Source organism: Neolamprologus brichardi, chromosome 18 (assembly GCF_056152115.1).
Source record: "Neolamprologus brichardi isolate AB-2024 chromosome 18, ASM5615211v1, whole genome shotgun sequence".
NCBI classification, from domain to species: Eukaryota; Metazoa; Chordata; class Actinopteri; order Cichliformes; family Cichlidae; genus Neolamprologus; species Neolamprologus brichardi.
In genome coordinates, this window is record NC_142121.1 from 6087697 (window position 1) to 6112038 (window position 24342).

The following is a 24342-nucleotide window of genomic DNA, read 5'->3' on the forward strand; positions in this document are numbered from 1 at the left end:
AAAAGGAACAAATACAGGACAGAAGGAAGGAAAGAAGGAAGCTGCATTGTGTTTTTCAGCTTTGCTGTTATTCTGCCCCCTGGTGGCTAAAAAGCCACATAAAGCAGCTTTAAAGATTATTGGACAGTTTTGCACAAAAAGGAAACGAGATGATCAATATGAAAGATATATTCAACTTCACACTAAACAGACTCATAAATTATTGACACCATCAGCCATAACTCTGACTTTAAAGGAGCTGTTTCCCATTTTTAGAAATACATTTATTCCCTTTCTTGCCAGGAATTAGTCAATAAGACTCTTGGGGGGGCCGAGCTAGCTGTCCTCCCGCAGAGCTTCCAGTCTTTATGCAAAACTAAATGTGCAGCTGGGAGTTTTGCATACTGATGTGAGCGGGCTATGAGTCTGCTATTTTATTATCCGAGTATTTTCTTTTTTTATGTTACAGCTTCTTCAGATGTTTGGTTTGGGCTTTAAGTGGTTTCCAGAAGTTCTCCCCTGAAGGCGAGATGACACCAGAGGCATCAGATGGATTGGAGTACCCTTGGAGCATTAATTTTTACAAAACTTCTCAAGAGTTTATTTTATTCATCTCAAACTGATTAACTTTTCTGCAGTTTCGAGATGAAGTTGAGCACGTAGCAGCAAATTTGATCCCATGTTGGTGAGGGAGAGCAGGAAGCAACATTATGAAGTGTATACACACATGCGCCTCAGAGAAGATCCTGCAGCTTTCTGCTGTGTGCAACAAAATATTATAATATGGCAAGAAATGATAACGTGTACAGCTTCTCCTCCTGCCGTTTCCCGACATCCAATCTGATAAGATGAGATAAAGTGGATGTGAGACTTTAGCATCACGCAGACACAACAGAGAGGCTATTACTGCGTCTGATGAAAAACAGATAGATTGCACTGTATTCCAGCCTGTGGCTAAGATCCCACAGGGCAGGCAGAATGAGGTGCTCTCCAAAATGAGCTCGACATCGCCGCAAATAGGACACAGCAGCTTCCCCGTGTTCTCCTCGGGCCAAGCATTACTCTGTACATTAGATCCATCTCAGCGTTCCTCTGTGGAGAGCTGCAGCAGCATGTACGGGATAAACGGAGGTGTATTGTTGTGTCACCTGGAAACATCCCGTGTTATAGAATTAGCATATTTATGCTTCACAGTCCTCAGTTTCTTTGTCTGGCTTTAACCTGGATTTAATTCTCCACAGTTTTAAACGTGCTGTTTAATTCAGTTTAAAGCTTCTTAACGTGGGATTCTTCAGTGACTGTGGTCATTGTTGGATTCTTGTTGCTTTGCATTAATTACTGTTTTATTGATACGCATGCAAACACGCACACACACGCACACACAGTGTAAATGACTAAAAAGGGAGAGAGAATGGGGTTGAAGAAAGGAAGGAATAATTTTTAAAAGGCAGGAAGGAAGGACAAATGGAAGGAAAACTGATAGAAAGAAAAGAATAGAAAAGCAAGAGTAGAAGAAATTATAGACAGAAGTAAGTATGGTACGAAAGGCAGAAATAAAGGAACCTGAAGGGTATAGAGACGGATTAAGGGGAAAGAAAAGGAAGAAGCAAGACTAAAAAGGAAGGAAGGAAAGAAGAAATTTTATAGAGAAGGAAAAGGAGGAAAGTTAGGAAGACCGTAGGGAATGAATGAAGGAAAGGGAAGAAACAAGACAAAAAGGAAGGAAGGAAGGAAAGAAGAAATTTTATAGAGAAGGAAAAGGAGGAAAGTTAGGAAGACCGTAGGGAATGAATGAAGGAAAGGGAAGAAACAAGACTAAAAAGGAAGGAAGGAAAGAAGAAATTTTATAGAGAAGGAAAAGGAGGAAAGTTAGGAAGACCGTAGGGAATGAATGAAGGGAAGAAACAAGACAAAAAGGAAGAAAGGAAGAACAATAGAAGGAGAGGTAGAGAAACAAGAAAACAAAGGAAGGATTGAATATGTATTTTATTAAATTTGTAGGAAGCACTCGTGCTGCTCATCACTATGAAACACAACAAGCAGCATTAAGGAAGGATAGACTGTATCTAAACAATGGACTTAGCTTCAGGTAATGTAACAAATTACTTTCTATCACTAAAGTTTTTAAATGTTTTTAAACATTTTTAAACTCTAATGAGTAACATGTAGTTACTGCTGACTGACTCCCTCAGTCTCTCCTTTTTCCATTGTCCATTGTTGTTTCCTCCAATTAGAGTCCTAGATACTGAATTATTATTATTATTATTATTATTATTCTCTTTCTCTCATTTTTTTTCTTTAGACAAACCTGCTGCATTCTGCGCTTGAGGCCTTGTTACAGTTTTCATCTTGTTTTCCACCCACCTGCCTTTCCCCTGTCTGAATACCAGGTCTCTTTAGATGAAGCGTGACAACCACTTTGCGTAAGTCAGCCTCGTGGGATCATTAGTGTGAAAATAAACTTTGTTATTCTGTTTTTTTGAGGGGGGTTTGTCTTTATTTCCAGCTCCCGTGTCAGAATGCAGAATTTATAGTCTGCATAAAGACTGGAAGCACTGACAGCTAGGCTGGTCCCCAAAGAGCGTTATATATTATCTCTTGCTAAGAAAGAGAAAATAGCGATGAAAAATGATGGATTGATGACGCTCAAGAAGATCTCACAACCATAAATTTGAATAAATCTTACATATTGATCGCCTGATTGTCTTTTGATGTGCAAATCTGGCTGATTTAACCTCTTTAAAACTGTCACGGGTGACACAGAGCATCATTAGCATCCTTTAAAGCAGAAACTTTAAAGAAATGTTATTACAGCTTTCCAGTGCTTATGGGATTCATGTCACCCAAACACAAAAGATCCCAGAATGAAGTTACAACTGCAGCGTTACCAGTTCCATGTCTGTCAGATGCTGCGGGCGTCACGGAGTAAAAAGCATTTCAAAATCATGTTCTGGGGCAAAGTCAGTAAAATTTCCTTTGAAAAAATTCACATTTGACTGTTGACTTTATATCAGCAATGTTTTATGTGACCACTTAAAATAAGTTGAGATTCAGTAATACTTCAAAGTAAATGCTTAAATATGGTCCCAGAGGCATTTCATGGCGGTTCTGATCCGCTGACAGTTTAAAGATGGACTGTGATTGACACTGTGACGTCATCCATTTATTTTAAATTTAACTAACTTTGAAGCCTCAGCTTTGGAGTTTGGGCTGCCAACATGTTGCTTCAAGACAGAAGTTACTATATTTGGATGAGAAGGTAGAGTACAAATGTATCCTTTAACAATGCCCCCTTTTGGTTCGTAAGCTGGATTTTTATATGCAGTGTTGGGAAGGTTACTTTTAAAATGTATTCCATTACAGAATACAGAATACATGCCCCAAAATGTATTCTGTAACGTATTCCATTACGTTACTCAATGAGAGTAACGTATTCTGAATACTTTGGATTACTTAATATATTATCATGCTGTTTACAACTACATGAATGTACTATTGCTGTGATTTATTACTGTTACGTGGTAAAGAGACCTCTGGCTAATACGGTGGGTTCTGTGTCGGGCTCGTAGCCGAAAACTAGCTTTACTTTGTTGTCTGGGTCAACTTTGCTAGCGAGAGACAGAGAGAGGCGTTGAAAGGCTGCTCCAACAGAACTTATTGTTTCGGAGGAAAACACGAACACGGTGTACAGTCGAGTCTTAATAGCTTACTTACAACTGGGCTCGTCAGGCTCTCTTCTTGGCTGCAGTGGTTATTATTATATTTACATGCTTCCAGCTCCCGTTTTTGCTCGATGACAGCTCGTACTTTTCCTTTTTCTCCCTCCCTCGCTCACAGACACATAACGTGTATGGCAGTCCATTCTCCCTGCAGCACGGACTACACTGCCCATGATGCTACATTCTTTAGCGCTATACCTGTAGCATTCTGCCTATTAGCTTAGCACAACAACAAAAAGCCGCTCTCTCACCCAGGAAACACGCAGAACGAGAGCGTCACCCTGTAACCATGGCAACCGTAACGCTGCCGCCTGGAACAACAGAACGTAGCTGTCAAACAAAACCCAAACAGGCCTGACTCGCGTCAATATGAAACAGGGAAGTACCGCCGTGTAATCCATTTATTTCAACAAAGTAACTGTATTCTAAATACCACCTTTTTAAACGGTAACTGTAACGGAATACAGTTACTCATATTTTGTATTTTAAATACGTAACGGCGGTACATGTATTCTGTTACTCCCCAACACTGTTTATATGTGCTTTAAAGTCCTGAGTTTCCTTCCTGGTTAAGGGATTCCCAGGATCGTGCTTAAAGAAGCTGGATCCTGGGAACTACAGGGAAATTTTAAGCAGACATATCAGTTTGAAAATGCAGCATTCATATAGTACATAAATGTATTTGATTGTGAGTCATGTCACGCCAACTTTTCTACATACAAATGAGAGAAACCCTTCAAATAACCGAGAGTCTTACAGCTGCTTTCGGTCCATTCCTCCTCTCCTGCTGAGCCACAGTGATGGAAGAAACTGTACACAGTCGTATAAAAACACAGCAGTGGAGCTTCGGGAGTCAGCAAGGTGAACGCTACAGAAAATATGAATCCCAGAAGCTCGACACGTGGCGATAAACAAAGAGGAAGAACACCTGGTTATAGAGGAGAGCTGAAATGATGAAGTGTGATAGCAGCAAGAGCTAAGTGAAGGTGAGGAGCAAAGCAGAGGGGATGAGTAGATGCAGATGTAACACAGTCAGATTATCAGTTTGAGGAAGTGATTGACGGGGATTATACAGCCATTGTTAATTGAAAGTAAGGTTGAAAGGACAGGAAATGAGAGGGGATTATGCAAATGAGACATTATGATGCAAAAGAGTTTCAATTAGAGCAGAAAGCTTCAAATGTCTTTTTAGATTCATCATTATGAATAGAAATGTATTTCTGAGCATATGTTAGTATTACGGGGGGTTTGCAGTGGTTCCCAGTCACTTCCACTTTGTTATAATGCTGATAACAGCTGATTGTGGACCATTTAGAAGTGAGGAAATTTCATGGCTGGACTTGTTGCACAGACGTCCTATCACGGTACCACGCTGTAATCCTCTGAGCTCCTGAGAGCGACCCGTTCTTTCACAAATGTTAGTAGGAGCAGTCTGCATGTCCGGGGGCTTGATTTTATACACCTGGATTTGATGATTTGGACGGGAGTGTGAATACCTTTGGCAGCTTAATGTATTTGATATATCACAGATTTTCACACAGGACGCCTTCCTGCTTAGTGTCACCTCCCGATCTCGAACCAGAGATTGTTTCACATGTTTGAACGTGAACGTTTTAACACTTGATCCTTTTCCATTTGGGTTTAAAGTGCTCCTCTGAACCTGCTCATAAAAAATACAGACGGTGCTTTGAATTCAGCGTTGGCAGGTCTCCTCTGTCATCTTTTAGACAGCACAGCATTGTAAATACACCTTGTCTCTTTGCCTTTTTCCCCCCCTTTAATTAGGATAGAGTTTATGCATACATGAAAATCTTTCATCCTCTGCCTCGTTCTCACTTCCATAGGGTTGGTTTTGAAGCCTGCGGACCTCAAGCAGGAGCCACAAAGCAGATAAAAGTGTAGCACGACGAGAAGTTCAGTTTGTCTCCTGCTGTTTCTGAAACAACACAGCGGGAGCAGCTCGCTAACCTACATTTCAAGCTTTAATGTTTAATATGTGCGAGTGTGTCATAAGTGTTATATTGTTGCATGCATGCAGTATGCACAACTGTCACGTGTGCAGCACAGTCCATATTTATGTGTGGCCACTGCAGAGTTCTGTGCATTGGTCGGTCTGTTTTAGGCATTTCATGTGTTCTCTTGTATTTTATAGTATGTGCTTATTATTAATTTATCATTTTTATTAATGCTATGAAAATGAACATTTTTGAGTAAACTATTTTACAAATCTGAGACTGATAGTTTATTTAGAGCCAGAGATTTAACATGTTTTAGCGCTGTAACCATGGGACTAGCTCAGAAACTATTGGGGTTTTATGACTTCCTTTACACCTACATGTAGAAGTGGTTTCATGCATTCCCCCCTAAAAAAAAAAAACCCATTTGTGTCTAAAAGCTGGCACAGTATCAGACCTGGGTCCAGAGCTGGACCACTGACATCAAGGAGCTACTCCAAGAAATTCACCAGCAATCTGCAGATTTTCATCAGTCTTAAATTACTTAAACAAACTGTTTTCACACTCCAGAAAATTTCAGGGGCGTCACGTCTGCATAGTTTCAAAAATTGTTGTTTTCTCATATGAAGCACACAGCAGGAGGGAGTCTGCTTCGGCATTCGTGTAGGAGCCGTCTGGATAGAGCATGTGGGACGTGTAAACTCAAAAGCAGCACATTGTTTGGACTAGATGCTCCTCTCACGTTGGCTCAGTCTGACATCACACAGGTTAGAGACGGGCTGATGTCCAGTCTGACCACATTCTCACGTGCTCTCAGTCAGAGTATATGTGGAACAGTTCAGTGCAGCAGAGCAGCTCACGTGATGTTCAGTCCTCAAACAGCTGGTTTCTCTGCTCTCTTTCCACAGTCCAACGACATGCATGATAGGTTAGTTGGTGAAAATGATAACTTTCTGACCACATGCTTCAAATGTTCTCCATCTTTCTCAGAAACACTCATATTCCTCTGTTTTCTCCCCTAACATCAATGTATGATTTACAAAATGTGCCACTGACCACCAGCTGATGCCACCCAACTCAGTGATGCTGAATCACAGCCCTTTCTCTCCTCGTGATGTCACAACCTCAGCAGTCGCCCGCCTCCTAAAGCCGGCAGCGGGAGAGAGAAGTCAGTCACTGTGCAGGGCTTCCCGCTGCAGAGCTGCACTCTGATTCGTTTGTTTCAGACCAGCAGAAGAGAAGAAGCAGCAGAAGGACAAACTAGTATAATAACAGAGGAAAAAACATCTCCTGAATGGCACCGGGGACCTGCAGCAGAAACATGCAGCGGTCAGACTGTGACCTGAAAGGAAAGTCTAAGAGGAAGAGGAGGAGGAGGTGCAAAGGCAAAGGTGAGTCGAGCAGCTGCGATTGTTGAACTTTATGTGGGGAACAGATGATGATGCTGACAGTTATTTGTGGCAGTATTCAGTGAGCTTGGGTCTGTTTTACTCCACTGATGAAATTCTTACACAGGCTTTGTTTTGCTTTGCCGTTAGAGTTACTGCATTACATTACATCACTTACAGCGAGTGCATTTAGGAAGAGATATTTTACAATTCACCACAGTCCACCTGCTGTATTTGTGAGTTCAAGAAGAGCATTTACAGGAAAAATAACGCTTATTGCTTTAGTCTCTGGGTTTGGTGATGATTTCAAGTGTTTGGTTTTCTGCTAACTTGAGCTTTGATTTGGTTTTGTCCTTCGCTGCTTCTCTGTCTTTATGTGGGGATTTTCCTGCTGTCTGAGTTTCGAATCCTTGTTTGGGTCTTTCTTTGTTTTTTGGATCCTGTTTGTGGGTCCTGGCTTGGTTTTGTTATTTTTGGGGTTAGACTGAATTTTAGCTGCAAGCATAGTTTCAGAAATAGTCAGCTGTTACCACTGACAGACCTTTTGGGCTGTTATTAGACTTTTTTAGATATGCTAAATCCCACGTGAAGGTGTAAATAAAAACTAATAAAAAACTTCTGGACACCTGGATATGAGCTTTCTCGTTGAGGTTTAACCAACCCATGGATGGAAATTAAGTGGAAATCACTGGTAGTGTGGCCGAGTGGTCTAAAGCGCTGGATTAAGGCTCCAGTCTCTTTGGGGGCGTGGGTTCGAATCCCACCACTGCCAGGCTTTAGCGGCTCCACATGTTCTCCTCCCAAGCTATGAATTGCATTTTTAAAATGCTTAAACTGGTCATCTACTCTGCATATTCACATGAGAGGAGTGGGCTTGGCAGCGCCTAACCAATCTAAAGAAAAAAAAAGACTTTCTTCTGTCTACAGTAACTGCTCCCTGTGATGGAAACTGCTTCAGTTTGTCAGCAGATCAAAGTGAAATGAATTACATTGAACAGGTTTTTGTTCTGTCTTCTAGTAGCTGTAGTTCCAACCGGGTAAAAGAGACTTAAACGCAGATTAGAATCACATATAAAAAACATTTGTTTGTTATTTACCTGTTGGCAATCGACAGTGGTACAGTTTGCCCTTCATTCACTGATTGTTAGTAAATTATGGCTTAACAATCTATATGATACATAAAGCGTGATTTTAAACATAAACGCTGAGCGTAACCTGCTCCCGCTGTGTGAGAGTAAAGATTAAATATAAAAGTGATTTCATACCTGTTGATCTTTAATCTGTAAGAAGTGACCTTCCTAGTGCAGAAAACCCAGGATTGATCCTGAGGTTATCCGGATAAGATCCTGCTTCATAGTACAAACTTCAGCTGTGGCGACGCCTTAAGGGACACAGACTTTACAGGCTCTACATCAAGCGGGTCACTGGCAACCTGTTAGGAGGAATGGATTTTTGATATATCAAAAAAAAAAGGCTTCGACCCTGTGCGCTGCTAAATTTAATATAGCATATTGCAAAAGCACTTCTATATTATATTTGCATTTGCTTACAACACAACGAAGCGTCGCTCCGACCCTAAGTAGGTCATGGCGACCTGGTGGATGTGAATCAGTCTTATTTTGGGATTGGAAATTGAAGCACTGATGCAGACACTGGGATTGTTTCTCCCTCTGGAGCAGTTAAAAAGTCAGGGAGCATCTCGTCTTATTAACTGCAGTCAAACTCAAACTTCAGCTCTAAATGATGCTAAAAATGCTTTAGTCATCTCTTATGGTCCAGTTGGTTTCTGAGTGATTAAGTCAGGTTGTGCAAACTTTATAGCACCGGAAATCGTTCATTTTTAAGCCCATGAATAAAAACTTTACGTGTTTTTATCACCACGATAATGTGCTCGAAGTGCCAATGCTAACACAGATATATCACAACAAATGCAAATAGCCTGAGCTAAAGGGCATTTATAACTGGTTATTTAACAAACTGAATTAAAAACAGATGTGTTTGATTAGATTTTGTTAAGATCCGTGTGTCTGAATGACAGAACAGCGAGATGTCTGCGTGCAGGTTTAATGTTTCTGTCAGACTGATGACAAAAAGCCTTCCTGAGGTTTAGGAGCTGGTGTAAAAAGCCACATTGGTGCAGTTGCTATTTAACCACATGACATCAGTCAGGACATTTACATATCTGCCCTGGTGATTGTTGTTTTCAGCTTTAATTATTGTCCTCTTCAGTTGGTGGATGTCTGCAGAGAGTCTCAGGTGTATGCTCCCTCTCTGTCTCCGTGGTTCAGACTCTCCCGAGAACCTTTTCTGCTTGATTTGTTTGTTTGCTGTTTTTGCTCATTCATTTCTGGGCTCCTATCAGCGTTTATAGCTGTAACACAGGATGAGCCACTCCAAGGGCTGATCAAGCAACAAAAATGTGAACAATCCAATCATGGCAACGCGGTGCATCTCAGGTATGTTAATCAATTAAACCAAAGACGAGAAGATGTTACAAGAAGAAGGAGTTACAGGAATACAGCTGCTGGCACGGCCGACGGCGACACCATCGCCTCCGTTCATCTCCAAAAAAATAAACACTTGTGAGGAAGGACCGAGGCGATTGTGACTCAAAAGTGTCAATGAAGTTTTCAGTTTGCTCTTTTTTCCACTGTCTGTGTCTAAGAAGTCCCAACGTGCAGCCAAAAATGTTCACTGTCTGTTTACTCGTGTGAGTATAAATGTCTCATCAGGATATGAGCTCCGATAATCATAATTACAGTGGTCTGACCAACAGGTCAGCCTTTTAGGATTACACTGGCATTGTTCTGCACATGATAATCCTCGGTAAATGCTGCAGATTACTCCACGATGGCCACGGTATTAAATCCAGCAGTTATTCAAAGTGCGCAAAGCCTTTTCCACTTTCATTAACGACCCGTTGGCCTTTTTTGTGCATCAAAGCGTGCCCTCTACGAAAAATAAATGCTTCCAGAAAATCATTAGTCCCCACAAATCCCACTATTTTCGGACCACAATGCACTCAGCTAATGCTTCCACAGTATCCAACAATGAGCTGTACTTTAATGCCAGCTGTCATTTTAGAAACAGAAGGTGGCATCTTTTTCTCAAATGGCAAACGTCTCCGCTTACAATGGAGCTCTGTGAGCGCGCGGCAGGAGGGAGACTGGTGTCGTGCGACTGCTGCGCGCTCAGTAATTCAGCAGCGTTTGAGTTTCTCTGTTCTTCTGAGACTGTGAGCTTCTAGACAGCTGGATGTATAAGCAAACTGTCACTCAAACAAGTAAATGGGGAGGGGGAAAAGAGGAAGTAATCACATGGGATTACCAAGTCTTTTCTGTTTACAGTGTTGCAGAAACATCAAATTTAATTTAAAAGGAAGTTGAATGTTTTTCTGAGATTTCCCGTTTTCCTTTAAGTCTCTTATAAAGCCGTTATGTGCATTAATAGGTGAGAGAGTTCAGAAAACACTGCTGCTGAGCTCTGCGGGAACATTTCCACATGACTGGCAGCAGCGGCTAGTTTGGCAGAGCCGATTCCTCCCTCACAGTTTGGTTCAAACATGAACGGCCATTAAGCATCCACCCATATGTGAGGGTTCACGTCGTATTTTTCATCATCGGTTGGGTGAACACGAGGCTCCGCGCACACATTTGTCTACCTTCCAAATCATGGTGAGAGCACGGACCCTTTTCTAAAAGGTGCTGGTGACTGCATGGTGCACTGGATGTTATGTGGACTTTAAGGAAAGAATTGTTGTTATCTTCTTAGTCGGGCGACTGTAGTTCAGGGGGTTGGGAAGCGTATCTGTAACCGGAAGATCGCTGGTTCGATTCCCGGGCTCTCTGTCCTGCTCGTTGTGTCCTTGGGTAAGACACTTTACCCTACTGGTGTTGGCCTCGCTTCTGTCAGTCTGCCCCAGGGCAGCTGTGGCTACAACTGTAGCTGCCTCCACCAGTGTGTGAATGTGAGAGTGAATGAATAGTGGTATTGTAAAGCGCTTTGGGTGCCTTGAAAAGCGCTATATAAATCCAATCCATTAGTCATTAGTTTCAAATCTTACTGAATCCAACATCCATCTATCGATCCGTTATCTTCAACTTATCCAAAGCAGCAGGCTAAGGAGGATATTCCCGACACCCTTCTCCCCAGCAACAGTCCCTCATGGCCCCCAAGGCCTGATCTCCCCAGCAGGTTCTGGGCTTGCTCCAAAGTCTCCTCCCTATTGTTGTGTGCTCAAGAAACCTCAACTGGCTCCTTCCAACATAATGTAGGAGTAGTTCTTCTCTTAGCTCCCACCGGGCGTCCAAGGTCCTCAGCCTGTCAGCCTGCCTCAAAGACAGGGAAACTCATTTAAGGCACTTGAATTCACAGCTTTGCTCTTTCTGTCATTTTTTAAGATTGGACGAATGTTTGGAGTTCTCTCTTCACCACTTTAGGAGTACAATGCCTCCAATGGGGCGATCGTGGCTCAAGAGTTGGGAGTTCGCCTTGTAATCGGAAGGTTGCCGGTTCGAGCCCCGGCTTGGACAGTCTCGGTCGTTGTGTCCTTGGGCAAGACACTTCACCCGTTGCCTACTGGTGGTGGTCAGAGGGCCCGGTGGCGCCAGTGTCCGGCAGCCTCGCCTCTGTCAGTGCGCCCCAGGGTGGCTGTGGCTACACTGTAGCTGCCATCACCAGTGTGTGAATGGGTGGATGACTGGATGTGTAAAGCGCTTTGGGCTCCTTAGGGCCATGTAAAGCACTATACAAATACAGGCCATTTACCATTTTACCAATACTGCTGATGCACCAATCCACGGGTCCACCTCTCGCTCCACCCTCCCATTAGTCATGAATAAGACGCTTGAGTATCTCGCTTTGGGTTATTTCTCTTGCCCAACTCATAATGATGATGCTGGATATTTTGTTCCTTTTAAATGTTTTTATTTAAATGACTGTTTTAGCCTAATGAGAGTTTTTTATGGTGTGGAGTGAAGGTGGTGGAGAAGATGACCCAATTAGACAAGAAGTGAAAGCCAGGGAGAGACACACAAGGAAAAACAATTCCAAAATAAAACAGGAAGACATGATAAACACAAGGAGAAGACGGAGGGAGGGAAAGGCTGGAGACACACAAAACATTAAAAATCAAAACAGGAATAAAAACTCAATAAATCCCAAAACAATCTAGGACCATGAAATTTATAAACTGGTGGGTTTCATATTGATGACATCTGTTTTTAATACACAGATCAATGGTCATGCATGACACTGAGTACTGCATCGTATTGTAGACCCCTAAATAAAGTTCTGAATCTGCAAATGAGCACAGCCCCGTGGAGCAGCACTCGCAGCTTATTCACCTTTTTCTGTCCCCATAATTAAGGCACTCACCTGTCACCTATATTCCTCCACAGGGAGGAGGTTATTTTGAGATATTTTACAGCAGTTTCAGGAGATCAAGCGAGGCAAAGCAAAAGTCAGAGAAGAGAAATAATGGGAAGCACAATTATGTCAAAAGATGCGCAAAAAGCTCAGAAACAGAGAGACAACAAAACCGGCAGGGTAGTTTTCAGCTGCATTGGAGTTCACCTTGAAATAAAAACATCAGTGAGTTGATTAAAGAGGAAAAAAATCAAGAACATGTCAAGAACTTTCTAGATGCAAAGCCGCTTGATTTCAGCTCGTTTATTACAGCACACTGTGAGGACCCTCTGAGCGCAGACTGCAATGAAATTACTTTGTTAATCTGGATTTGTATCTGTTTTTCGTCTGGATACAGATGAACTTTTTGGGAGCATTTCAGTAAAAATAAACTGCCATTTGGCTGTAAAAAAAATCCCCTTCTGTTGCCTTTTCAGTCAAATTAACAAACTGTCATTCGTTGGCTGTAAAGTCTCGTTGGAGAAATGATTTGATTGTCCTGCTTTTAGCGAGGATTACGATTCTCCGACATGCGACAAACAGCTGCTGTCTGCTCCGGCTCTGTGTCATGACGTGGCGTGTGTTTGGCTATATTTGTATATTGGATGCATTTTGGATAAGTGAGCTCCATCGTGCAGTCAAACTTAGTGGGGCATGTCAGTGCGCAATTTCACTGATGGATTCTTCAATCGCCACACTTCTCTGGGGCTTGGGCTTTGTGAAACCATTAGCAATATGGTTTGTGCGCCCATTTAACTTAATTGCAGGGATGCTCAGCGGGTAAAGTGTGGCCATAACTCTGCAAGCGTTAGGGGTCCCATCTTCTCTGCAGCTTGGAAGGACAGCGCCGCAGCTGAGTTTTGATCCCCAGTGGGGCTGAAGCAGCGACAGAATAAGATAGTCACTGATATTTTTATTGCAAAATCCAGAATTTTTATTTTTAAATTGCACTTTTAATAGTAAATTATAAAATAAAAATAGCAAATGTGATTAACTTCAGGCAGACCTTGCTGCATGTTACAGAGTATAGCATGGTGGAAAAGGATGGAGAGAATCCCCCACTAAGCTTTTGGGTTGGCATTACTTTAGATTTTGTTTTGTATTAATTGCATGCTTTGGTGTTTCTTTGTGTTTGATGTGAGGTGTGGGCCACACCCATGTGGGAGTGGAGATTCTACTCTAGTCCAGCTGCCAGCTATTTGGAGTTGAGTACAGGGAACAGCTGATTGGGGAGGATTGGAGCCCTTCTCTATAAAGGGGAGAGGAAACAGGAAGTAGGGGTTGTCGTTGTTTTTTTAGTGGGACACTGGTGTAGCAGGGAGGCCTCGAAGATCCAGGATGAAGTGTGCACATTTTAACGGAAAAGATTTTTAACCTGGCCTGGTTTTGCTTTTAAAATAATCTGAGGATTTTGGAGGGAGGACTCATTTTTATTGGGATGTGAGTGGATGTGCTGGGAGGCAGGAAAACAAACACTGGACTGGAGACTCTCTGTGCCCCTGACAAGGAAACTGGACAAGTTTTGGGGAAGTTCCAGCTCCCAGGATGTGATGTGGAGACCCAGCCTCGAACGAAGTCAGGCCTGAAAAGGCTAACAACCCTGACCGCGGTGGCTTTGGGCCTTGGATTCCTGACCAGAGTTGTCTTCAGCCAGTAGTTTTACCCGGAGAAAGAACAAATAAATCTTGTGTACCCCATTGCAGTGTGTGTGTGGTGGTTCGTTACTGGTCAATATTAGAGCTACTACTTTCTTGTACGGAGGCCATTTTGGGCCTAACGTAACACTGCGAAAAAGTATTTGCCCCCTTCTGGATTTCTCACGTTTTTTGTTTTTGTTTTTTTTGTCACACCTGCGTGGTTCAAATGATCAGACAAATGTTCTTATTTGACAGCAATAACCCGAGTAAATACAAAATGCAATGAGATGAGATGCAGCGAGAATTCCAGGGATTTAAGTAAAGGTTGTTGAGTTCTGGCAGGTAAGTGAAGATGAATCCTTTCCTCAGAGGAGCAAACCAGCCTGAGACAGCAGGCGAGTACTAAACACAAGAGGTCTTCAGCCAGCCGAACACGAGACTGCAAGGCAGGGAAAAGGCAACGTTAGGAAGCACACAAGCATGACTGAGCCCGATCACCACAACGATCTGGCAGGTCATGAGCAAATCAGAAACAGGTGTGTTGGCTGAAGAGCAGGAAACTGAGAGACTCTGACAGTCGGTGGAGTCAGAACAGAGGCTTGGACTCTAGACTGAGGCAAAGTGGAAGTCACAAAATGTGTAATTCTGTTCGAAAAACATGGATGCCACTGCTTCTAGAATTAAGAGGAGAGGGAGCATTTGGCTTGTTATCAGCTGGTATTGGAGGTCATTAGTACTCATGGAACTGGCAGCTTGCACATCTGGAAAGGCGCCATCAGTGTTGAAAGGTATATGCAGGTTTCACATCAGAATATGCTCCCATCCAAACGACACGTGTTTTAGTCGAAGGCTTTGCATCAACAAAATGATGCCAAACCAGCTGAAAACGTTTGGTGCATTGTGAAACAAACAGAACAAACAGGAGCAGCTGGGTTCAATCGCATTCTGCCTTCATTTAGATTTTACACAGAGTCCCAACTTTGTTACAATTTGATTTGTATAGACACAGAAATGTAGAGACAACATGCCAGTTTGATAGAATTTAAGATCATATTTTAAGGGGAAAAGAACAATAACATTGTTGCTACAAACAGGTTGCGTATGTATTAAAGACGTGCTTCAGGGGAAGACAAAGATTTTAGATGCTTATAGAATAAAACTTTAGGCTCTCCTGTTATCTGTGCACAGTGATCAGAGACATCTACAAGGAATGCTGATGATATTTTCCAGAGATCTGATTGGTCAGTAGGCGGTGATTTCTTACCTGATCTTTAATCTAGAGCACAACAACACTGCTCCAGAGATGATATCTGCAGCATAAGTAACCATGGCGATGTAAGTATGACAAAGCAAGAAGTAAACCGTCTCCATAACAGCGAACACCCGGGGTTAACCCCGAAATCACCTGGATAATCCTGCTTTGTAGTACAGACCTGTGGCTGAGTTAAAGCAGCCGGCCTTACCCTGTGCAATGACCCCAGAGAGGACAAACACAGGACCAGGCAGTCAGAGGAAAAGCACTAAATCCTAATATTTAATCCGGGTTAATGTCAAAAAGTCAAAAGGGCCAAAAATCAGACATAAACATCACAAGGAATGCGACTGGGACTAACAGGATGCAAAAAATACACAGAGAGAAAATGGAAACATGAGGAAAATGGTGGAAAACTCGACTGCAATGAGAATGAGACAGTCTGATGGGGAATAACGGGGAGCATCAGCTGATTGACAGCAGGTGAGGATGTCTAACTACAGTGCAAAACAAGCAGGGATAAGTCAGGACCCAAACCGGCCCCAGTTAAGACCAAATGTGGCCCAAAGATAAAGACGCCCTGCACACTTTAGCCAGATGGTTTATAAAAAAAAGTCTAATCTACAGAAAAAAAAGATATATTTCTTTCTTACACTGACAGCAACATTAGATTTAACCCACTCATTTCTCTGACTACACTTGGGCCTCGATAAACTAACGAAACAATTAAGCGATTCTCCAACTGCGAGCCAACAAACACGGCTCACAGTGAGAGATAAGCACCGCCTAATCATTCAAACTGATGAAGTGACAGCGAGTCAGCAGGCGAGGGCATTAAAAGCTGAAGCGAGGCCCATTGGAAGCAGGCAACAGGCTGCCATAGATTACTGCTGCCACTGTTATTGTCTCTCGTTTTAGTTTCATTGCACATCACCGTATGTTTCAGGCAATAATTTCATCACTCATTTCCAAATAATGATCATCAGCTTGTTGATTCGAAAGCAGACGTTTGTTCCCTGAGTGCGATGAGATGAGACGACGTACTGAACTAAATTTAGGCCGGAGAGAAGCTTTGCAGCCTGTTCTCGCTGCGTGGGGAAGAAAATGGTATCTGACATGGCTCTGTGGTGAAATCGCAAACACTTAGCTGCAATGTTTTAATTAGACAAAATGGAAAAATGGGTTTGAAAGCCAGCACAATACATTTGGAAAAATCCAGTCAGCTTGCTGCTATTTATTAAAGTTTAGATAAAGATTTTAAACTGTCTTTGTGCTTTCTGCTCTTCTTGACTACCTCAATATCATCAGTGAAAATATGCAGAAAGGGTCCAAAAGCATTTTATCTGGATTTTGTAGATGTGTTTAACATTTTTAATGAAGATTTGACGTACCAGGATTTCTTAAATTCGAGTGAGAAGGATGAGATCAAGAACCAGTCAGAAAATTCCCAAACCAAAGAACTGTGAGGTGCTGGACTCACACACACATACCTTCAGACACCAAGTGACTTTTTGCACAATACTCAGTGTTTTGCACATTTCTGTTGCACTGTTGTGTCTGGTGTTGCACTCTCTTTGTTTTGATTTTTTGCAATTTTTGCACACTTGCACTTTATCTAGTCCTGTGTTGATTGTTTGTTATATGTCATATGTAGCACCATGGTCTTGGAGGAACGTTGTGTTGTTGCACTGTGTGCTGTACCACTGCACATGGTTGGAATGATAACAAAGCCACTTGACTTGACTTGACTAATGAAGCTAACACAGAGCAGTCTGGATACAACTGTAACTGTGTGTGTTTAATTATTTTAAGGGGTAAAAGTAAAGACATTACTTTTACTGCAGAAGCCACAAAGTGTTAATGCCCCAAAACCCAGTTTTTATTGTTTGTGTCATGAGTCTTATTTGAACAAATGTCAGAGCAATAGCATCAAGAAACTGCTACAGTTTATTTTCCTTAAAAAATTAACCTTTTCACCTGGTTCTCCGTCACCTGCAGTGACTCCATGTGTCACCCACAGTGGGCCTCGCCCCACATTTTGAGAACCACAAAGTTAATCACAGTGGTGCACATCCCAAAAAGTTGATTCTGTTCATCTGGACGTAGCGTTTTGTGGGAGAAACGTTTCGTCACTCATCCAAGTGACTTCTTCAGTCTCAGCTGACTGCAGGTTTCAATCTTATAAACAGTACAGTTGCACAATGACTGAAACGAGCCCACAGAATGAACAATGGGCTGTGAGGTCCGTTCCTTGATTATTAATATGCAAACTGTCATGACCATTGATCAATAGCCATGAGTACCATTCACAGAGTTCACAGCTGCAAGATGGTGAAAGATGTACCCTTAGGCCCCCTCATCAGTTCAGAGATGGTCTTTTACATAGATCAGGGGTGTCGAACTCCAGGCCTTGAGGGCCGGTGTCCTGCAGGTTTTAGATCTCACCCTGGGTCAACACACCTGAATCACATGATTAGTTCATTACTAGTCCTCTGGAGAACTTCAAGACATGTTGAGGAGGTCATTTAGCCATTTAAATCAGCTGTGTTGGATCAAGGACACATCTAAAACCTGCAGGACACCGGCCCTTGAGGCCTGGAGTTCGACACCTGTGACATAGATGGTCTTGGATTTATTTACCTGGATGATTGAGCACACATCAAGACACAGTGGTGCACTTTTTTTTTCAAAATGTGAAAATTGGTAGTTTTACATCTAATAATACCAAAAGTTTTCATTGCATATTTAACATTTTAGTCATATTTAAAATAATTTACTGAGGAGGAAACACTGTATCTTCACCCCTTTGTTCCCACAAGGAAGCCTCAAATGGTTATTCTGATTTGACAACACATTTTTATTTGGGGCCAGTTAGATTTTAGATTTCTTAGTTGACGTGACAAGACAACACATACTGTGTCTGAACCACAGCTTCCCACTACCTCATGGGTATGTGGGTTAATCTGGACATGGTGCCAAAAGGAAGCGCTTCGCTGTGAGCAGGATTTGAACCTGCGCGGGAAGATCCCATTGGATTTCAAGTCCAACGCCTTAACCACTCGGCCATCACAGCTGCTTGCGTTTGTTTCTTTGCTTTAGTTTTTGCATGTATTGTGACACCACCAACTAAATCATTTTCACCGATTTCTGCAGTGAATTTTTTCACTTGTCTCTTTGCATTGTCTCCACCTGAATCTTACTTTTTCACAGCACAGCTTAGGTTTGCAAAGCTGCATTTAAACAAATCACCTAACCCTTTGCACAGACAATGTGCAATACTGGAGGAGTTCAAGTATCTCGGGGTCTTGTTCGCGAGTGATGGGAGAAGGGAGCCGGAGATCGACAGACGGATTGGGGCTGCAGCTGCAGTAATGCAGACGCTGCACTGGTCCGTCGTGGTGAAGAGGGAGCTGAGTGTAAAAGCGAAGCTCTCAATTTACCGGTCGATCTACGTCCCTACCCTCACCTATGGCCACGAGCTGTGGGTAGTGACCGAAAGGACGAGATCGCGGATACAAGCGGCGGAAATGAGCTTCCTCCGAAGGGCTGGCCTCTCCCTTAGAGATAGGGTGAGAAGTTCGGCCATCCGGGAGGGGCTCAGAGTAGAGCCGCTGCTTCTCCACATCGAAAGGAGCCAGCTGAGGTGGTTTGGACAAGGATGCCCCCTGGGCGCCTCCTGGGTGAGGTGTTCTGGGCATGTCCCACCGGGAGGAGGCCCCGGGGCAGACCCAGGACACGCTGGAGAGATTATATCTCTCAGCGGGCCTGGGAACGCCTTGGTGTTCCCCCGGACGAGCTGGAGGAGGTGGCTGGGGAGAGGGAGGTCTGGGCCTCTTTGCTTAGGCTGCTGCCCCCGCGACCCGGCCCCGGATAAAGCGGAGGAAGATGGATGGATGTACAATACTGTGCTAGACCTTGGAGGGGTGATGATTCGGACTTGCAGTTTTTGAGGCAAACATGAACTCTTCTGTATACCAAAGTCACATGAGAGGCCATCTGTCTGACAGTCAAAACGTGGTCAAAATTGAGTCATTGAGTCATGCAACAGCACAATGATCACAAGCACAGCAGCAAATCTGCAACAGAATGGCTGAAAAAAGAAACAAGGTGCTGCAGTGACCGAGTAAAAGTCCAGACCAGTGGTGCAACCTTAAGCAAGTAGTGCACCAACAGCCATACTTGTCAAAAAAATCTTTGGCTTTAAGTTCAGGCATCTACAAATACAGCCTGAAAAGATTGTGATGATATCTTTGGTCGTGGTTTTATCTACTAACGACCCAATCAAAACGCAGCGTGAGACATACTGATTAAGACGTAGCTCATTTGGATAATGATGATGATGTGTAATATCATCAAACGTCTAGTTTCCAATTCTGTATCCATCAAACGTAACGTCCTACAGGTTTTTAGATCGACGTCGCACACTGAAGTGAAATCGCAGTGTACTCGAGCCTTCAGAGACAGATGGCTGTTTAACCCTGTGACGAACTGTACGGAGACTTTGACCACAGTGACTCACCTGCTGGTGGACAACAGCGCCATGCTACGTTTGTCATTCACTTTGGTTGCGTTAATCGCTGTTTTTCTGTAACTTTGTAGGAGTATGTGTGGGACGTGTGTTTGTGTGCATCTGTGTGAACAGTGCGTGTTGTGTGCAAATGTTTAGCTCATTGGAACATGCTGTCAGCAGTTTGCTCTCTCAGCCCGCCCACACGTGAACGGAGAGCTGATCAAAGCTCGAGGCATTATCACAGCAGATTTTCCTCACAGGTAGAAGATAAAAAGGATATTTTTCTACTTTGAAAATCTAATTTTTTCTCAACTCTATAGTGTTTCTTCTTGTAATGAGCAATGAATTAGGTCATGTTTGAGCTCAGCTCTATTGTGCACACCTTCTTTTATCTCCTATAAACAAACTAAAATGAACATTGGTGGGGTTTTAAGGAGGAGCATTTTGAAATCCAATTCATCGTTCAAAGACGCAAACAGTCTCTTTCCATCTTAAGAAACATAGAAAGAGACATCAAAACTAATCTTAGGCAACACTGGAATCTGTAGAAGTGCTCTTTTTCTACTGGAGAATAAAACAACTGCAAACTCTTCAGCATTTTAAAGGACAGTGACGGTTATTACAACTTTAGCCCCAGCACCAAAACTCAAGACTGCGCTGCTTCGGTTAAAACATCTCATATTAAATTAAACTTCAGCCGGTACACTGGACCACTAAAACAAACTTTTCTGTTCACGAATGTAAGTAAATAACTTACTTGGGCGATTGTGGCTCAAGAGTTGGGAGTTCACCTTGTAATCAGAAGGTTGCCAGTTCGAGCCCCGGCTCCGACAGTCTCGGTTGTTGTGTCCTTGGGCAAGACACTTCACCCGTTGCCTACTGGTGGTGGTCAGAGGGCCCGGTGGCGCCAGTGTCCGGCAGCCTCGCCTCTGTCAGTGCGCCCTAGGGTGGCTGTGGCTACAATGTAGCTGCCATCACCAGTGTGTGAATGGGTGGATGATTGTGTATAGTGTAAAGCGCTTTGGGGTCCTTAGGACCAAGTAAAGCGCTATACAAATACAGACCATTTACCATTTTACTTACATTACAGTTACAGTTATTACAAATAACTTACTTAAATTATCATCTTAATCAAAAATAACAAAGTGCTTTTCAATTTTTTTCTTTGTTTTGTGAAATAGTACATTTGATAATTCATGAATAACAACAATAATTAAATTTTACTATTAACAATTACAGAAACATGAAAAAATATATTGGTGATTACAATAATATATTTAATAAATACAGTATAATAATTAACATACTTTTGAAATAGCTTGCACATTTGATTGGTTACAAAGTCACATGGTTGTCTCCATGCAGGTCCATTGATTTGGACCTACATTCCCTCGCTGAGCTTCCAGTCCAGCGCCGTAACCACTCGGCCATCACTGCTCAGTACCTGCTCTTGAATGCTGCACGTAAAGGCAACTTGTGAGGAAATCTACAAAACAATGACATATGTCAGCTTATTTAACTGACCCAATGTGACAAATGGCACATGCAGTTGTAATGGGTCATCACTTTATTGTCTGCTAGCAAAACACAGATGAAAGATAATACAGACTAGTTCTGCTGTTTAGAGTAATAAATGAGGGTAATAATAATGGATGGGATTTATAGAGCGCTTTTCAAGGCACCCAAAGCGCTTTACAATGCCACTATTCATTCACTCTCACATTTACACACAGCTGCCCTGGGGCAGACTGACAGAAGCGAGGCTGCCATATTGCGCCATCAGCCCCTCTGGCCATCACCAGTAGGCGGTAGGGTAAAGTGTCTTGCCCAAGGACACAACGACCAGGACAGAAAGCACAGGAATCGAACCGGCAACCTTCCGGTTATAGATGCGCTTCCCAACCCCCTGAGCCACGGTTGCCCTGGTAGGACAGATAAATAGCATAAAGTGTGGGTGTAGCTTCTACCTTTTTTCTCTGGGACTTTAGAAGACAGCTGATGCATTTATGGTCATTTATGGTCATAGTTTCAGGACATACTGAATGAAAATGAAGTCAGGTTAGTAAAGTTTTATCATTCTGTAAGCCAGAAAGGAGGATTATCTGGTGAAAATGGTTGAGTCCAGGATTTTCTCTGTTTTCCCTCAGTGGTACTTGATGAATGTAGGCTGTAGAGCCTGGACCAAAATCTTCAATGCACGACTGCTTTTTCTTTCCTTGCTGCATCAGAAGGACATCTGGAGGTCACATCGTGCAAACAAACTTCTACTGATGCAACTAAACTGGATTTTGTTAGAAGCTCACCATTTCATGCTGCATTCATATCAGCTTAAAGGTCACTCATGCATTGCATGTATTGAAGATGTCTCCACTACTGAAAAGTTATTTTCTCAAACCTTCCAGCTATTAACATGTTTTTTTCTGGAACACCTCATAACTGCACAGTGCTCACCGGTAATCATGGCTTTAGAAAGTGTTGCCTGTTATAAATATTAGAGACATTATTTTAACTTTAGCCACTGGGAACAGGATTCAAACCCGTGCAGTGAAACCCAACAAAAGTTCAAGCCGGAAACCCTAACAGCAGAACAACCACAGCCCCGAAGTCCTGGCCAAGAATGGCATACTTACTGTCTCATAAAAGAAAGACCCGCCTTTTTTCCTCTTTTATATTTGCACTGAGGCTCATTAAAGACAATAAAGTAAAAAAGTAAGAAAGGAGCAGGAGCTTTAATAAAATAAGAAAATAAATCTACTCTTACAAATTTACGAGTCAGTCGATAGAAAAATTAATCCAAAAAGTTTTCATATTTCTTTGCCCTTGAGAAAAGACAGTCCACATTACAAGTAAATGAAACCACTTGCCATTAATTATGCTTAGCAAATGAGATTATCCACAGCTGTCAGCCCACACACACAAACCGGACAGTGAGCGGGTGCTTCTTGCTTCCCCCCTGCCATGCCTAATTTCATTATTCTATTAAATAAGGTTCATTAACACCGGCTGAATGGAGAAACTTCCCTTCTTAAGCTTTGATAAACACAAGCAGTGTGCAGTACGAAGCCACGCAAGCTTCCTGCTCTCTCTCTTTTTTCCTCTCTGCTGTTCTGCATCTTCCAGAACATTGTGGCCGTTTGCGTGCAGGTAGCAATCATCTGAACGACTAACATCAGCATTTTCTTTTGCACTTTCTGCATCCACTGATGCATTTACCTCAAAGAATGCAAGGGCAGAAAAACCTGTGGTGGCTGAGAGGCTAAAGCGAGGTACAGAAATCAGCTGGATTATAACACCGGTGATGTGCGGCACCAATATTTGATAGGTCGACCTCAACACATCTGCATACTGGTATACAATGATATATACACTAAGGAATGTTTTGTGCACTTTTGTACAATCTATAGCGACTAACTCTCCTTTGGAGCCTCAGGCGGCCACGAGAAGAACTGTGGGGTTGTCTTATTGTTGCTGCTCAAGTGCATTATCACTTTTTTATCACTTTGGTTTGACTGCTCATTTGTCTTCATGTAAAAAAATCATAGTTTGTACTGAAAACACTTTTTTGACATAATTAAGTTGGATGACAAAGACTTCTGTGCACCTATCCAGCACCAATCCCCTCCAGTTATTCGAGCCCGTTATCACTCCCGAGGCGTAACATGCCGACGTTTTGTCACGTCCCGCGGCGTTCCTGAGGAACGCGAAAGGAGACCTTCGGCGTTCTTATGGTACGCGGCGGGTTATGGCTGAAATCCAGTGCAATGATGCTCCCGCGGTAATAGACGTTCCAGCCCTGTATTCCAGCCCTAAACCTAACCTTATCCCTAGCCCTAACCATAACCTTTTTCCTGATCTTAACTAGGACTTTAATGATGTTAAATAGCGTGTTTCTAAGCGATTTGAAGAAAAAGAGCGAACATGTGTAGATTGAGTCCATACGGTTCTCATATTTCCTCATTTTTCCGAGGTCGTCATTTAGGAACGTGGTGGGTAGCCGAAAACGTAATATGTTGACGATTTGTCACCTAGCGTAAAATGTTACGGTTCGGGAGTGAGAACGTGTTGGTTATTCACTAATTTGTTCTTTGCTACATGCACATGCTCTCTAAAATCTGCTCACCTGTTTTGCAAAGCTCAAGCTGCACAACACCATCGTGTAGATCTGCTCATGTAAAACTTTAGAGGTAGATTAAGCAGACAGTTTGTCACATTGCAACTTGCAACTTAACCTCTATTTAAATCAAGTGGAAAGTTTACTACTTCATTCACAAATGGGTGTGAGTTAATGAAGGGCTTTTTGGACTAGCGAGGGTGTGTTTTTGTGTCTATATCAGAGGATGTCAAGTGAAAGATGATGAAAAACGTGAAAATGGCTGCAAGTGTGGGAAGACGTGAGAGCTCAGTGGATACGACGCAAAGAAAAACAGTTATTAACTTCTTTTTTTGTCTGAAAATAAATGGTCCCATTAGCTGTGATGATGCAGGTCATTAAAACA

The 24342-nt window shown here is 42.6% G+C and overlaps 1 protein-coding gene and 2 non-coding genes across 3 annotated transcripts in view; 2 read left to right on the plus strand and 1 right to left on the minus strand.

Moving 5' to 3' along the window:
* The first annotated feature begins 6843 nt into the window (after positions 1–6843).
* Positions 6844–24342, plus strand: part of LOC102796539 (inactive double-stranded RNA-specific editase B2-like) — a 46979-nt gene continuing 29480 nt past the window's right edge. Inside the window, exon 1 of the mRNA XM_087832197.1 lies at positions 6844–7044. Within this exon, the coding sequence (XP_087688323.1) occupies positions 6948–7044 (97 nt within the window). The 5' untranslated portion in view covers positions 6844–6947. The remainder of the gene's footprint in view (positions 7045–24342) is intronic.
* On the plus strand, positions 7732–7813 carry trnal-aag (transfer RNA leucine (anticodon AAG)). Its single transcript has one exon. It is a non-coding gene; the product is annotated as a tRNA-Leu (tRNA).
* trnas-uga (transfer RNA serine (anticodon UGA)) lies at positions 18328–18409 on the minus strand. The gene has a single exon. It is a non-coding gene; the product is annotated as a tRNA-Ser (tRNA).